This window comes from Malania oleifera, chromosome 12, assembly GCF_029873635.1.
Source record: "Malania oleifera isolate guangnan ecotype guangnan chromosome 12, ASM2987363v1, whole genome shotgun sequence".
NCBI lineage: Eukaryota > Viridiplantae > Streptophyta > Magnoliopsida > Santalales > Ximeniaceae > Malania > Malania oleifera.
This window is the reverse complement of record NC_080428.1, coordinates 2,240,155-2,258,350: the sequence shown is the minus strand read 5'-3', so window position 1 is coordinate 2,258,350 and position 18,196 is coordinate 2,240,155. Positions and strand designations below refer to the sequence as shown.

Here is an 18,196-nt window from a genome sequence, read left to right as displayed (position 1 = left end):
ATATTTTCAGGTCCATCAGGTGATCGAACTTAGAGCTTCGAGCAAGGTTGTAATTTTGGTAAATTTCGGGGTAAGTGCAAGAACAATTTATGTATAGTTTATGTTTTTAAATACTGGGATGAAATATAAACAGATGGATGCAGTTGTTTTTTGGGGTTTATGGATAGACTCTAGTTTTTAAATTGAGGTTGTATATTTATTTTCGCTGCATGATTGTGGTGTATGGTTTCAAAAACAGGTGAATGAAACACATAACCTTCGAACCCCATTTTACGGGTTCGGGGCGTTACAAGGTGGTATCAAAGCCAAACGGTTTTGCAGACTTTAAGGATGATTAATACCAAAGTATAGGTTCGAGTTAGGATAAGGACAAGAGTGGATAGGTTAGGAATAGTGGTTTGGAAACTTGGAGGTGAAGATCCTTTGATGGTCCTCTGTATTTTTCCAGGGATAACGATTTCTGGAAAACTATGGTAAATCCATTAATATTTTCATTTCTGGGTTGAGAAACTAGAATTTGAGTATGTAAGTCGGAACGATAGGTTAGTTGAGTAAATTTATCTTGTCGGTGTTATAGTTTTTTGGTAAGACGATATGAACGAAACATAGATTAGAACTTTTATGCTAAAGTAGCATTTCGTTTCAAACTTATTTTAGTTATGATAAATGAGGAAATTTTAAGTTTGTTTCTATCCTATCTTCAGGATGGATCCAAGGCGGAAGGATGTTGATATCAGAGGAGATAAGCACGTGGATACCTCTAGTGAGGATGACATCGATGTCTTGGCGATGTTGTGTAGCATAGCACGTCAGGCTAAGAAGGAAGCTAAGAAAGAACAGGATCACCCACTGGCTGATAGGTGCTGCACTTTTTAGTAGTTCACCCAGACAAGTCCGATTGTAGCTGAGGACTGGATTCGGGAGATGGAAGAGCTTTTGACTGTTCTACACTGTACTAAGGAGCAGAGGGTACAATATGCCACCTTTAAACTGGTGGGGGAAGCAAAGAGGTGGTGGAGGTCGGTGAAGTTGGTAGAGGAGCAGTGTCCAGGGTATACATCTATTACATGGAGCCATTTTAGGGAGGTCTTCTTCGGCAGATACTTCCCGGTTGCCATCTGAAAGGCGAAAGTAGAGGAGTTTCTACATTTGACCTAAGGTTCCATGACTATGCAACAGTATGCAGCCAAGTTTGTGGAGTTATCACACTTTGCTTCACACATGGTCCCGGATAAGCCGCTGAAAGCACAGATGATTGAGAGAGGACTGAGGTAGGGGATACGTGCTCAAGTGGTGGCATTGTTGACTCAGAGTTTCTCTGAGCTGGTGGATAGAGCCATGGTAGTTGAGGCTAGTATACAGGAGAGTGAGGTAGAAGCGAAACAAAAGAAGAGATCCATATCTTCCAACTCGCATACTGATATTTGACAAGATTCCTGGAGGAGAGATCGAGATGCTGGGGGTCAGAGGTTAGATAGGGCTGACCGAGACCACCGAGAGAATTTATTCCACCTGCTTTGTGCCAGAAGTAATCGGAGGCATTTGGGGGGAATGCCAAGGTGGGAATATCGTATGCTATAGGTGTGGCAGGCATGACCACATAGCTCGTGATTGTCGTGCTCCACCGAGCAGTGCAGCCGCTTCTGATCAGAATAGGAGAAAAAACCTAGTACCTCACGGCTACAGTAGCCCAGCACGTGTCTATATGCTTGGTATGACTAAGGGGGACAATGCAAAGGGTGCAGGTAATATGTTTACATTTGCATAAGTGATAGTCTTGATTGATTTTAAGTGATTTGATGGTTTATATGTTAGAATAAAAAGATATGTGTAAATGTGGTTAATTAGCTTTTAAGTTGTGAAAAATGATGGATTAATAAATTTCAAGGATGAAATTTTATAAGGAGGGGAGAATGTAGAGACCCGGGAAAATAAAATAATAAAAATAATTGAGAAAAGGAGGTTTTTGGCTGGAAGAGGAGAAAACTGGCACCGGCTTTCTAGAGGGAGCAGAAAACCGGCGACGATTTTGAATTTATCGTGGAACGGTAACAGGTAAACGGTGAAAAACGGGTCAGTTAAATAGAAAATCAGCGATGATTTTCTAGAGGCCAAAGAAAACCGACGACGATTTTCTGCATAGAGGAGATATTAAGGAAGACTTGCGAGCATATTTCAAATAAAATCAAAATTCCTTCTTTATTTCTCTCTAAAACCCTACGGTTTCTCCCTCCATTTTCTTTGATTCTCACTCCATAAAGGTATGTTTTGACGATCCAAAACCACCACGAGATTCTTAGGATCATTCTTTGCAAAGTAGCCGGAGTGGCTCATTGAGTTGGGATTTTGGGGCACCATCCCAAAATCACAATAAGTAGGGTATTTTAAGTTTTATTATTAATATGGAGTGTATAGGGCCTAGGGAATGATAAAATGGCGTTTTATTGAGATTTAAGTTGATAAACTTGGGTTTCTAAATTAGGGTTCGAATGAGTGTCGCGGACATTGTTTGCGGTCTTTGCGAGCATAATTTGGGAAACCAAGGGGAATTACTTATAGCAGGCTTTTATTAATTTTAAATCGGTTAAATTCAAGTCTACAAATATATATATATATATATATATATATTTAGGTATGATTTTCTATACAGTAAGACATTTCGAAAATAATGAATCTTGATATTATATATATATATATATATATATATATATATTTGGGGTAAAATTGTATGGCAGAGATACAACTTTCATAATTTAACTGGATACGATTATGGGTCATTGTGAGTACTGATTGGTGAGTAATACTGTTTGATTGTGAATATTGGCTAGTTGTGAATATAGATTATTTGTTGATAGAGATTGGTTGTGAATACTGGCTACTAGTAATTATTGTGATGAATAATGTGATGTGTGTGAATGGGTCATTTTGTGTGGTTATTCGAGTGTATCACAATATAACATTGGCAGACCTGAGGAGTTCGTATATTGGCATAATATATTGGGGTAGAGCATTGGCAGGCCTGAGGAGGTTGTTCTATTGATATACTACAGGTAGGTCATGGGGATTAGTACTGGTGATTAGTGGTGTCTGTGTAAGCCACGTATTGCAGAAGCTGGAGTGGTGCCTGTGTGGGCCACGTTATATCCTGTGTGGATATGAGTCCTGTGTGGACCTTGTTATCATGTATGGATGTGAGTCCAGTGTGGACCATGTATCCTGTGTGGATGTGAGTCCTATGTGGACCGTGTATTTAGTGTGGATATGAGTCCTATGTGGACAGTATTCTCCTGTGTGGATAATTTATGTAGAATGAGATTTGATAAGATAAATGATATATGAATTTAATAATATGTATATTTATGGCAAAGTAAAACTTTCTTCCGAAGGCTTGCTAAGAAAGGTGAGTGCCCTAATAATCTTTAGTTAGGTACCAGAGCAAAAGGAAGCTACTTGTATAAGCGGGTAATCTTCCTTATTCTCAAAGACTTTGCCTGGATACATAGCCCGAGGGCTTACTGAGTAAGGTGAGTGCCCTGATATTAGTATTAGAGTAAAGGGAAGCTACTTGTATGAGCGGGTAATCTTCCCTATCCTCGGGAATTATCACTAAAAATAATTATGTATGTGTGAATAATATTAGATGTCAGTATTGTTATTAATGATGCGTTTTCTCAATTGCTATTGATAATGAATAACAAATGAATATATATTTTGTATTTATTTAAACTCTCTACCACACACTGCTATGAATTATTCTTCCTTACTGAAATGTGTCTCACCTTAGAAAATAATTATATTTTCAAGTCCATCAGGTGATCAAGCCTAGAGCTCCGGGCAGGGTAGTAATTTTGGTAAATTTTGGGGTGAGTGTAAGAATAGTTTATGTATAGTTTTTGTTTTAAATACTAGGATGTAATATAAACAGATGGATGCAGTTGTTTTTCGAGGTTCATAGATAGACTTTGGTATTTAAATTGAGGTTATATATTTATTTCCGTTGCATAATTGTGGTATATGGTTTCAGAAACAGGCGAATGAAACACATAACCTTCAGGCCCCACTTGGCGGGTTGGGAGTGTTACAAAGTAGCTTTGAAGAGCTGCTGTCCTCCTTCTTGTTTTTGGCTGCTACCCCTTTTTTCCTTTCTTCAAACCCTATTCCTCCCTTCCTTCCTCAGGCCTAAGGCCTTTTTCTTTTCAGACCCTAGCACATAAACCCCTCTCCATAAACCCTACGGCCCACTCTCTAATTCCCCCACGGTCTTCTCGTGTATTTGACGCATGCACCCACTCAATTTCTCTCAATTTCATTCAAAAGCATTAAATATTCACATTATTTAATTCTTCAAAGGCTGCCTAATTGAGTGGTGTAATTACAGTTTGCATGACCTGCTTCATTTATTTAATTCACCAAAATACCCTACAATAATTAAATACAAAAACTCATAAATTTAAGGCAAGTATAGGATAAAAAAAATTCAAATATTATAAATTGAGCTCAATATTAAAATATTGGATGTAATTAGGCATTGAAGTAAAATTGTAATCCTTAATTAATACTTTTAAACGCCTAATTACGCAACTTTTTTGAAGCATAATCATTCTCCAAGTTTTCAAACATTGATTTCAAGGTGGTTTTGTACTTCTCCCACCAAAATTCTACAACTTCTACAAGTTTAAACAATGAAAAACCATTTTTTTTTTTTTTAAGTAACACATGAAATGACTTGAAGGTGGAAAAAGGGAATTTCAATGTTTTAACTCGATTTTAATCTCTATTCTACAGAAATTTCATTAAAAACCCCAATTTTCTAATCAAGGATAAATTACTTTTCAATAAGGTTTCAAGTGTTCTCAAGGATTTCCAAATGATTTCAAGTGTTTTATTAAAAACAATCACCAAAATGTTTTCTAAAAAACATTTTTGAAAATATTTTGAAACTACATGTGGCTTGATTCCTCTAATGAAAGATATGTAGGCAATCTACCTTGGTAGATTCAGCTATAACTAAAAAACTTGATTGTTTTCTTTATTTATTTTCCTTTTCTCTTTGTTTTTGTTCGAGGAATTTGTTAAAGCATCCAAATAGTGGAATTACCATTAGGTTTATGTCTCTGTATGAATTCCATGAAAACCTCTTTAGATGGGGTAAGGGGTGAGAATTTTGAATTTCATCAATGTTGACTCTATGAGTCATATCTCGTTTTGATAATGACAAATCTCTTTGTATCTTACCTGTGCCTTGAGCTTTTATACAGGATTAACCTTAGCACGTATGTATGGTAAAGGTACAGTTGATGTCATAAGGAACCAAATGCTCACACCACAAGATGGCACTTGAAGAGCAAAAGGGAATGAAGAAAAATTTTCTTTATTGTAATTGCAATTAAATTTTTAGGTTTGTTATAGTCTGTAATAACTGCAACTCATGCATGATAGGACTTTAATGCTCAAAGGCCATAGAATGACCATAGGGACAAGACCTTTCACCTAAAATATTTTTCAAAACTGCTTAAAACTTACAAAAGGTTTTGGAAGACTTCGGTCAAATTAAGGACAAAATTGTAAATTGAAATGTCCTCAATTGACCGACCACCCTTGAGTTATAATCTAACGGTCGACCAAACCATCGTTTGCCTAGAGTCAAAATGTTGACCACGGCTCGGTCGACCGACCCAACTTTGAACTAAGCGTCCACAGTCGACCAACCTCTGCTCTACCTTCCTCGACTGACCAATCTTTTAGTTCAAAAGAGCTCCAGGTGACCAAATGTCAAGAACCGGCTGACCGAACCATTCACTGGGCGACCAAACCTACGAAGGCTTAGGAAATCGCTTGGCTCAACTGACCAGTCTTTGCCCACGATCAACCGAACCCGAAAAGTAACTTTAAATCTTTGTGAGTGTTTAGGCGACCAACCCTAGGTGCCAGGTGACCAAACCTCTTGGGTCGTCTATTTTTACCGCACTAATCAGGGGTTAATTTTTCATTAACTTTTTCCAAAATTTCCTCTATGTCCCCAACGGTCTAACAATTTGGGAATTCTATATATATATACCCCATCATTTGTCCAAATTAGTGAGAGATTAGCAATTTGATTAAATAAAAATGCTTTCTGAAATTTTTTAGCTTTTATTGCCTATATACTTTGATTCTTCAAGCATAATATACACACTCTCTTTGATTCTTCTTTGCAAAATCATCTTTGATAAGAGCGCATTTATTTCATCCTCTTCATTTGCATTATTGTTGCAATTTGAAGAGTGTGTATCTTTGTGAGCTTCATACATATACTTCAAAGCTAGTATACTCTTTCATTCATTATTGTTGAAATTATTCTTTTTAAGAGAGTTAGCTTGAGTTGATCCCATATTATTTCATTGATAAATATTATCTTAGGATAACTCTTTTAAGCTTGAGAATCTTTGCATCTTTGTTGTAAGATTCAAAGGTTAGGTTTTGTGCTTAATACAAAAATATTTTTGAGAAGCTAATCCTTACTATCACCTGATTTTATAACTGAAAAATCTTTTGTAGAAATAAAGTTTTTTGAAGTATAGAACTTTGAAATGCCATTACTGGCTTACACCTATTTAATTCAAAGATCAATCTTAACATCATCTCTTATATTACTTGACTGACATATCTTTTTTAAGTGATTAAGTACATAATCTCCATTGAGCATAAATATCTATCATACAGGAGTGCATTGGTTATATTGTGGTACATATCTGCTTAGTATAGAAGCACTTGTATTGTACATAAATTTGTACTGATTGTTGTATTCCAGACGTGGCTTAAAGAGGGTGTACTCTAGTGAAGGAGTGGATTGTAAAAGTTGGAGTCAACCCTGTGAATGTGACCTGAGGTATTTCCTCACCCAGTAAGGAGATGATAGTGTAATCGGTGCCACTCCACCCATAAGTGGGCAAGGTTTAGTGGAATCCTCATAGATGGTGTAGCATGAGGCGGGGACTTAGGCATGATTGCCGAACCCCGATAACATATCTTGTGTTATCTCTTACTTCATCTGCTTTACTTTCAGGTATTTGCTTGATGAGATTTATGTGCTGAATTTATTGCATTAAACTGTTAAATATTTTATTTGTGATTGCTTGGAAATACTGGAAGCATACACTGGTGCAAATCAACTGCTACTTCATCTATCTGTAAATTCAATACTTGTTCTAGACAGACTCTAGGTTGTGATATACTGATTACAAAATATTTGATCTAGAACTTTTAAATTTCCAATTCATCCCTCCTCCCTCTTGGGAATACACAAATTCCAACAATCAAGCAAAATAAAATGAAAACTGACAAGAGGCAGTCGACCACTCTCTACAATTGGTCAACCCACCTAATCCTGCAAGTGTATATTTGGGTTATTTTCTATCTTGTTCTAAAAAAATTTAATTTTTAAGTGAAATACACACACTCACATAGGATAAGTGTTGTAACCATTCTTGAAATGGGTGTTTTAGGATGCTATGCCTTTTAAATCGCAAATTAAAGATAATTTAAAATCTATCTTCCTTATTTAGAGCGCTACTTATGAATCGAATCTTTTGAAAAGAAAAGATTTTCCTTTATTTTACTTTTTAAAAAATTAAAATAAAGTAATGAAGTTCTTCTCGTGTGATTGAAGTTCATTTCATATATTCTATCTTAATTCTACTTACTTTAAAGTCTTTAGATTCTAAATTTTTTCTCCATTGTTCTAACTCATATTCTACTCCACTCCTACTTTTATCGATTAGAATAATATCATCTACAAACAAGATATACCACGAGATCTTATTTTAAATCTTTTTAGCAAGTTCATCGATTATTAAAGTAAAAAAATATGGACTCAACATAAAACTTTAATTCGCCCCTATTGCGATGGGAAATTCTTTAAACATTTCTTGTCATTACTTTATCATACATATCCTTAATGACATTACTATATCTATTGCATATTCTTATTTCTTATTTATTTCTTTTTATGAATTGGTAAAGATTTTATAATAATATTTTTGTATGATAATAATAATTTTTTTCATTTTTATTTAAATTATTAAATTATTTTTTTTATAACTGATCTATTACTAAATAATACAGATACTAATAATCAAATGCAATTTTTACACGCCCATGACTGGTTCAGTAGGTGTTTTAATAAAGCTGATTGGTGAGATGCCTGCCGCGGTGTCTGTAAGAATCTTTAACAGAGCTATCCGCAAAATTAGTAATCATCAAAAAGCTCTTCTCGTCTATAAAGTGCACATAAAGATTCCCCCTGCTTGCTGGAAAGAAATTTTCAGTGCAGGAGATACCTCATCTCTTATTATTAAATTAAAAATAGAAAAAGATAAGGTTAAAGATGCTTTGCTCAAAAGCAAGGATTATACATAAGCAAATAAATAATAATAATAATAATATTTATGAGAAGAATTGTACAGTTCAAATATGAACTTTGGCTATCTCTTTGGTACGCCAATACAGTAAAAAACAATAGTCTATTAGGCATATTAGAAGCTAAACAAATCAAATACATGCTTTGGCTCAATTTGGGAAGGATAAGATTTGGCTTGGGTGGAGGCCATGCTATTTTTCAAACGAGTTGCAAGGTTAGAGCAAATTTTCAATGCATATTGGCTCGATTGCCTCGACTTGAATAGATACTGAGTGAATAAGATGAGATAATGGGTCTTTAAGTTTAAATGGAGTTACCATTAACTTTTATTTTTATAGTGTGACTAAATTGCCTAATTTTAAAAGTCTTTTGATCTCTAAATTAAATCAAATCTTGTACTCTCAGCCTGCTTAACTTGAAGGATATGAGCGTACAATTATGAGAGAGATACCAACCACCCCTTGCCATGTATGCAAGTGCACACTGTCCTAGCCATGCATAGAATTAGGGGTGGCAAAAAGGGTTAGTGGGTTAGGTTCGAACGGGTCATAAATGGGAAAAAAAAAAAAAAGTGGCAAGAAAAAGATACTTGGAGACGACGCTCTTTGTGGACCGACTTGGAGGATGCGGATTGCCATGCCACTGGCAGTGGAGAGCTTCCTGTGGCAGACATGGCAGACTCCGAGAATCAAGATCGGGTTAGGGTCTCTCTCTCGGTTAACAGCGGCTGCAAATTCATTGGTACTCTGGTATGTTTTTTTTGGGCAGGGTAGTGGTGCTAGTTGCCAAGTGCCAAGCGCAAGACAGCACCTGGGCGTCTGTGAGTGCCGAGCAGAGTGGGTAATGGGTTATGGGTACAGGATAGGTGCGTAGGGTTAGATTATATATATATTAAGATAAACGGATCACCCGACATGACCCAAACCAGCCTAACCCGTTTGATAAATAAATTGGGTCCGAATTGATCCGTTTATTAAACGTGTTACGAGCTCAAGTCAGGTCACCCATCAAGTTGACCCGTTTATAAACACGTCAGCTTGTATTGAACTCAAATTCAATTTAAACGGACAAATCACGAGTCACTCGTCAAATTTCAACCCGTTTTCCACCCAAAACGGTCAAGCATTCACTCTCTTCCCCACACTCACACGCACACGTTAGTCTCTCATATATCTATCAATCACTCCTTTATCTACCCTTGCGTGCATGCACGTAGCTATGTACTACACACGCATTCGCTTTTATCCTGCACCTCCTATGAGATGAGACTAAAATGTGATGCCCCATGGTTAAAATTATTGGTAAAATATTCTCTGACATGAATCCAATTGAATTCACAACGATTGCATTTGTGAGATGGTGGAGGCGCTAGTCACCAATATAAAACCCAATTATCCAACCAGACAATTTGTATGGAAGGGTGCCTCATCATCATGCCCCCCACTGACTTTCAAAAGCCACATATTTTAAATGCTCGCAAAAGATAAGGAATTGAAATCGAATAAATTAAATTAAATTTATTACTTAATTTTTTATTCATTCCATCCATCAACCAAAGAGATAATTTATAGGTGTAGTACGATTTGTGGATGTCCAAGGTTACCCACACAATTACACTGCTCATCAAAACGGTCATCAATACTTCACAATGTAATATATATATATATATACATATATACATATATGGGGGGAGGTGGGGTTTGGAGATGGTGGTGGGGTTTTGCACGTACAGAACTTTAAAATTGCTGAGATGGTATTAGCAGGGAGACCGAACAAGGCAAGCAGCGACATCATGATGACAGAGATGAACCAGGCAAGATGATCCTACTGCCGTTGCCTCTTCTGTAGTGGTCCTGAAGAAGATCCAACCTGTCATATTTTTCATAGGACAACTCAGACCACTCTGTCGGACATGCCAAAAAGGGGAATCAACATCTAAGCACCTAAGTTGGCCTGCAATTCTCCAACATACAGCAATCAAATTCCAACCCACACACGCACAGCACCACCCCACCCCCACAAAAAAATAAATAAATAAATAAACAACACCTCCAGGAAGAAAATATTAAAAGTACAGCTGCTTTTCACACACTTATTATTTTAGGAAAAAAAAAATGTTGAAACAGCCACTTCAACCACAAAGCTCTTGAAAGATCTCCGTTGCCTTGCCTTTTATTTTCGCTACATTTTAATGGCAATCAAGCAATGCTACGAAGTAGCAGCAACACCTGAGCACTCACAGGGCTTCAGCATGGCTAAAACATAACTGAGCAACACCCAATCCCAGTTCAACCTTTCTATGATGTTCCTCTTTTGCAATAGAACTTGAGATGACTCTATTACTAGTCTGCCCTGAAGGCCATGGTTAGGACAGCTTTTCATATTTCCAAATCATAATTAACGAAGGCAAGTCACAAAAATATTGTCTTTTTGGCATAAATAAGCCGATAAAATCTAAGTTGAGAAATATGAGACTTGTACTTCTTACTACTTAATTACTAAATGCTCCTAATCACGGGATTGTGGATTAGACATTGTCAATCTAGAATAGATTATGTCATGTCTTCTATGGGTAACTGGTCTCAACAAAAAAAAAAAAAGACTGGTCTCAAGTCACTTCTACAAGGATATTAAGATGAACATACGGGTGCTTGCTAAAGAACAAATACCATAAATGTGATCATGTTAAGGATATCTATAGAGTTTACTGCTTGTGTGTCCTCGACCTGATGCTTCATAGAAGTATTGTGCGAGAGTTTTACTGCCTGTGTATGTCCTAGACCTAATGCTTCATAGTTGTATTGCACTAGAGATTTTAAACTTTTAACCATGCAATGTGTTTATATTCTCACCGTAAATCTCAAAAACATATGGATTGAGTTCAGTGGCTTAAGTATGAACATACATGAGAGTGCAACATGGGATCTATTACTCAATAAAGAGAGGGGATTTCCTATCATCACTGATTGACACATAATTTAGAGACACCTGATCAAGATGAAATGAGTATTAGATAAAAGTTTCTCGCCCCATTTTAAGGAGGCATATTTATTCCAGTTGGACATACATTCGGATCTCAAAAGATATGAAAGATCTCCCTCCAAGTTGTACATACGACTTTCATCGAATATATCTTTCCACAGAATTCTACATGTACCTAAGGGATAGGTATGGAATTCAGCTTACTCACTTTAGATTGAGTATCCGTTTCGCTCCTTTTTCCTGCTAGGATTAGAAATCCTGCATTTTACATATTCATACGATTGAGTCTAGGTTTCCAAAATAGTGTAAAATGAAGTACCTCGAATCATTGCTATTTGACTCGGATCTATTCTAAAAAAGTCGAGGTACTTTGAATTGTTGGTTGACACGGACAAAGTCAGGGAAAATACAGGATTACATAAGCACTAGGGGTTTGATAGTAATTACCTCTATCGCATGGTAATTTTAGTGAATAGTTCTTTTACAAACTTATCTAATTTGGATTGCCATGATATCCTGTTAAATGTCACTCATGGATAATGGAAGTACTACTGTCGCTAGAAGAATTAGAAGGTGTTCTAATTCAACTTGCTTAGAATAAGTTCTAATTGAAACATTAACAGAGATTAATGCCATTATAGCTAGTATCAAATTAGAATGAACCTAGGGTTCACACTTTACACACATCCAAAAAAAAGGGCAAAAAGTGCAGTTAAGAAAATAGAAATTTAATGCATGACATACACAAGGATGGGCAAAATTGAACTAAAGAGAGATACAGAACCCTAATTAGGACTATGTTATTTTATTTTCTTTTTTCTTTTTTGTGGTGGGAGAAAATGCAAAACCCCAATTAGGGCTATGTTCTTTTCTTTTCTTTTTGTTTTTGTGGTGGGGGTTGTTGGATATGAGATGGCCACAACAGAAAGTGAAATTCCTCTTCGAATTTACATTGCATTGTTCTTTCTAACTCTCTATAATATTGTTGACACAATTCATAAACCAGGTGAACTTGCTATGCAGTTTTGGATAAAATTTTCCATCAGCGTACAATGTGAATAAATGACATTCCAAATTATCATACCATAGTGTCACGAGCTAAACTTGTTCAGGGCATTATGCTTGCCTGTGACCGCTTATCTCGCGTGCTTTGGATGGGTCTTCATCATTTAAATACTAGTGTAGGGTTATTTTCTACTAGTAGAGTCTTTGTAAGCCAAATAAGGCAGTATGACTCCTCGGTCACTTTGATGTTTCCTAGTGCCAGGATGATAATTACATAAAAACCTCTTTAGGGGAGAGTGAGTGTTCATCAGTCATTGTAAAACTCACTAGCAATTGTCAACGTGTTTAGCCTACTTGCCTCCCTCGCTAAGTACACCATGTCAACGCAGGATTTGTTAATGAATTACGTTTGCTTCAATGTTTACTGCTTGCTTGCCACGGCTTTCATGAATTGATTACTGTTTCCACTGCTATCTGAAAGAATGTTGGTAAACGATAGGCTGGCTGGCTAGTTAAACAAGAGTGTTTTAGCTAGCGCCGCACAACCCTTCACAACGGTGTGAAAATAGTCGAACCGTGACATTTGGTATCAGAGCCAAGTCGGTGACACTTGGTGAGAGCCCAAGGTTGAGTTGCTAGGTGAATTCGATTGCCTTCGTTGTTGGATTTGGGAAGCTTTGGTAAGTGACCATGGCACCAAACACTGCTGAGAGGATCAGCGTGCTGGAAGCACAGGTTGAGACAATAACCAACACTATGACCGCGGAGGTAGCCTAGATGAGAAAACTGTTGATGAGGTGATGGGATCACAAAAACATCAAACAGGTTTGATAGGCGACATGTCAGAGGACTTTCGCCACGCAGTTGAAACTTTGCAGGCCCGGATGGCAGATTTGGATGCAAAGATGAATGTGATGGTTCTTGCTATGGGAAACTCCAACACTCCGGGAGTTAACAAGACCAAGGTGCCAAAACCCAGGACGTATGGGGGTGCTTGAGATGCCAAGGAGTTAAAGAACTTCTTGTTTGATGTGGAGCAGTACTTTCGCGTTATGAGGATGGCCTCAGAACAGGCAAAGGTGAATACTGCGACCATGTACTTGATTGGTGATGCCAAATTGTGGTGGCGTATCAAGTACAGAGAAATTGAAAATGGAAGCTGTGTAATTGATAGTTGGGCAGACTTGAAAAGAGAGCTCAAGACCCAATTCTTTCCTGAGAATGTTGAGTATAATGCAAGGAGAAAACTGAGAGATCTCAAGCATACGGAGTCGATCAGCGAATATGTGAAACAATTTTCTGCTTTAATATTGGATATTCGGGATATGTCGGAGAAGAACAAGTTGTTCTATTTTCTAGAGGGGATGAAACCATGGGTAAGAACTAAACTTCATAGGCAAAGGGTTCAAGACTTGTCAACTGCACAAACAGCTGCAGAACGTTTGACTGACTACGCTGGTGATGATACCGCTTCGTCCAAACGGTCTGGCGGAGAGGGAAACAGTGGAAAGTCTTTAAAGAATGGCCAACCCAAGAGTGGGGGAGCCAACTCTAAATCATCAATCTCAAAGGAAGTTTCCTCGTCTCAAGGGTTCAACACACCCAATGGAAACGGGAAGAGTAAAATTTCATGCTACTTGTGTGATCGATCTCACAAAATGAGTGAGTGTAAACACAAGAGTTTACTCAATGCCTTACAAGCTTCTACTTCAAGAAAAGGGATGGAAAGTGAGAAGGAAGAAGATGATGCCCCGAGGGTGGGTTCAGTGCGGTTGGTGAACGCATTGGAAAAGCAGGAAAAAACACCAAAAGTTACACGAGCAAAAGGGTTAATGTTTGTGGACTTGAGGATAAATGAGAAGAGTACTCGCGCTATGGTGGATAGGGGGGCTACTCATAATTTTATTTAGCAATTGGAAGCATGGAGACTCAACTTATCCTTAAAGAAGGATACAGGACGCATGAAAGCAGTTAACTTTGTAGCCCAGCCTACTCTGGGAGAAGCCAAGCAAGTGGCTATAAAGCTTGGACAGTGGGAAGGTCATGCGAATTTCACAGCGGCGCCATTGGATGACTTTCCAGTCATTCTAGGAATGGAGTTCCTAAGGGGGACGAAGGCAGTGCTGATGCCTTCGGCTAGTTCCCTGTGTCTGATGGGAGATCACTCATGCACGGTGCAAGTCGTTGCAACGAAAGGAGACGACAGGAAGTCCCTTTCAGCCATACAACTCAATGAGGCATTGGGTCAAGGTAAGCAGACACGTCTAGCCACGGTAGTGGTAGACAAAGAAGTAAGCCAAGAGCTGGAGCCTACGATCATCCAAGCAGTGTTGGATGAGTATAAGGAGGTGTTGCCGAATAAGCCGCCTCACAATTTGCCTTCACGACAGACTGTGAAGCATGAGATCGAGTTGTCATCAGGAGTGAAACCACCTGCTAAAGGGCCATGTCGGATTGCGCCTCGAGAGATAGTAGAGTTGGGGAAGCAACTTGATGAATTGGAAGCGGGATGTGTTCGCCCTTCCAAAACACCGTTGGGAGCATCAGTGTTGTTTCAGAGGAAACATGAAGATCATCTACGGAAGGTGTTCGAAAGGCTAAGGGGAAACATTCTGGATGTGAAGAAGGCGAATTTCTCTTTCGCCCGGCAGAGCAACAAGTTCATTGGTCAAGTGGTTGAACAAGGTCGTATAGGAGGGGTATGGAGAAGGTAAGGATGATTCAAGAACGGAAGATCCGCACGACAGTGAAGGAGTTGCGTTCCTTTCTTGGCCTTACTAAATACTGCAGGAAGTTCGTTGAGGGGTATTCGTGGAGAATGACTCCAATGACAGAATTACTGGGGAGGTATTATTGGCCGCACACATGGGATGATGTGGTTGATTATACCAAAACTTGTCTCACTTGCCAACAAGACAAGGGGGAGCGGAAGAAGTATGGTACTTTCATGACCGCACCAAAGTACTGTTTGGCAGAGGAGATGACATAATTGTTCCTTGTGACTGTTGTGAAACATTGGGGTGTTCCCCAAGTTATTATTTGTGACCAAGATTTAATGTTCACTGACAACTTCTTAATAGAGTTTTTCAGGATATTCAGGTCACATCTTGACATCTCTTCGAGTTATCACCGACAGACAGATGGACAGATAAAGAGATTCAGAGAGCTGCTAGATTAGTATTTGTGCCATTTTGTCAACGACAACCATAAGAATGGTGTGCAACTACTTGATGTGGCTTCAATTTGTGGCAACGCCCAAAGGCGCTCAACAACCAACAAGAGCCCTTTTGACCTTGTTACAAGCCAGCTGCCGCTGTTACCTCACACAATGGGCGAGCCGTACAGACGAAAGAGTCCCAGGGGGCATACATCTTCACCAGTGAAGGGAGACAGAATGCAAAGTTTGCCCAAACCTATCTAGAGAAAGCTTCTGACTAGACGAAGAAGTGGGCAGATCAGGAGAGAAGACCGCAGTTTCATGTCAACTGCCTCAAGCCATTCAACACCAACACCATCGACCTGAGCATAAGTCAGTCAAACAGCACAGAGTTGAAGACAGTGCAACTTGACAGACATGAAGTTGAAGAGATCCTTGCAGATAGAAAGTTCATATCCTCAAGGAAGAAGCGGCAGAAGTTCCTAGTAAAGTGGAAGTGCCTTGATGACAGAAATCAACTGGATTTCTACGGAAAATTTGAAGCCATTCGTGGACAAAGTTGAATTGTACCTACCGCCAAAAGTCTACGAGGACGTCGACCGCATAAGTGGGGGAGAATGTCACGAGCTAAGCTTGTTCAGGGCATTATACTTGCCTATGACCGCTTATCTCGTGTGCTTTGGATGGGTTTCCATCATGTAAATACTAGTGTAGGGTTATTTTCTACTAGTAGAGTCTTTGTAAGCCAAATAAGGCAGTATGACTCCTCGGTCACTTTGATGTTTTCTAGTGCCAGGATGATAATTACATAAAAACCTCTTTAGGGGAGGGTGAGTGTTCATCAATCATTGTAAAACTCACTAGCAATTGTCAACGTGCTTAGCCTACTTGCCTCCCTCGCTAAGTACACCATGTCAACGCAGGATTTGTTAATGAATTACGTTTGCTTCAATGTTTACTGCTTGCTTGCCACGGCTTTCATGAATTGATTACTGTTTCCACTGCTATCTGAATGAATGTTAATGAAAGTGCGTCGTGGATGAATGTTGGTAAACGATAGGCTGGCTAGTTAAACAAGAGTGCTTTAGCTAGCGCCGCACAGCCCTTCACAACGGTGTGAAAATAGTCGGACCGTGACACATAGCATAACATATCCAGGATTGCAATAAACAGATTGCTAGATTATGGTTATGCCACAATTGCACTGTTGCTCGTGTGGCAAATTTAGATGATATTCTTTTTTTGATAGTAAGAAGAATTTCATTAATAAATTAAGAATATACATCCAGGAGAAAAAGACATCTCCTTAACAGAGTCTGGAAATCCAGATAAAAAACAAAGAAAAAAAAAACCTGAAAACTCAAAAAAGAGAACCAACACGAACTAACAATCCAAAAATTCTCCTGCCCCACACACCAACAAGAAGCCAAATAATGTATCTTTTCCCAAACCAGCAAATGCTATGACTTCTTCCCTAGAAAAATATGCACATTGCGCTCCATCCACAACCCCCAAAAAGCCGCAAATAAAGCACATTTCCAAAGCACTGCCCCTTCCTTTTTCGTGCCAATACCAACAAAAGAAACTGCCAAAAAGTCCTCCACAGCCTCAGAATTCACCCAACTTCATCTAAAATGCCAAATAGCTTATTCCATACCTTCCAAGCATAATCACAATGAATGCAATGAAGATTTTGAACAGTTAAAACAAACAACACAGATTTCTGGAGATAAAGCCTTGGAAGATCTCCTAATCTGCAGCAAGTTATTGGCATTAATCCTATCGAGTGTAACCAACCAAATAAAAGCTTTGATTTTAAAGGGAACTTTGGCCCACCAAATGGATCTATAGAGAGGAAGAAATGAATTAGACCTAGTCAGAAAATCACAAAAAAAAAATTTGAAAGATAAACCCCCAAAGGATCCAAAGACCAAGACTGACTATCCTCCTCCAAACAAAAACAACAAATATTCAACAACACTAGCAAAGAGGATAGCTCTACCATCTCCCTATCGTCCAACAATCTAAGAAAGTGGAAATCCCAAGAAAGAAAAGAACCACCTGGATCAACAACAAAAGAAAAAATGGCCATCCTACCCTGAGCTCAAGTGATAGAGGCATGGAAAAGAGGTGTACAAATCTGCATTCCTCAACAAAGGATATTTCCAAAAGTGGATATTACTATCTCTTCCTGCCAAGAGTCTAGTATGGGGAATGAAAAGGTGATAACTATGAGAGAGAGCTTTTCACGGACTCTCCGAAGAACATCTAAATCTCAAATTAGTATCCCACCCATTCTCGTCTAATTCATACTTTTAACAACCAAATGCTACAAGGAACAATTCTCTAGCAGAAACCACCAATGCCATTTATATGCTTTTAGGCACCAAGTTTCCAATACCCAAACCACCCTCCTAATTAAACCTACCCATAACTTCCCAACTTACCTAATGATCCTTAAAACCCCCTACCCCCGACCACAAGAAGTTCCTCCTTAGCTTCTCAATCTGGCTAACAATCCCCACTAGAATCTTAAAAATCGAAAGAAAGTATACAAGGATACTAGAAAGAAAAGCCTGGATGAGCATAATTCTACCATGAGAGAAAAAAGAGCACCTTTCCACCCATCCAGTCTTTTAGAAACCCTTTCCACA

General features: G+C 38.4%; 1 protein-coding gene across 6 annotated transcripts in view; it reads right to left on the bottom strand.

Annotated features, from left to right (window-relative positions):
* Positions 1–9,904: 9,904 nt before the first annotated feature.
* LOC131144427 (protein FAR1-RELATED SEQUENCE 3-like) overlaps positions 9,905–18,196 on the bottom strand; it is a 32,449-nt gene continuing 24,157 nt past the window's right edge. For 3 of the 6 annotated variants that reach the window (XM_058093067.1, XM_058093069.1, XM_058093071.1), the window contains one exon: positions 9,905–10,267. In XM_058093067.1, the coding sequence (XP_057949050.1) occupies positions 10,223–10,267 (45 nt within the window). In that variant the 3' untranslated portion in view covers positions 9,905–10,222. Of the gene's footprint in view, positions 10,352–18,196 lie in introns of all 6 variants that reach the window. The other 3 variants (XM_058093068.1, XM_058093070.1, XM_058093072.1) reach the window with 1 other exon arrangement.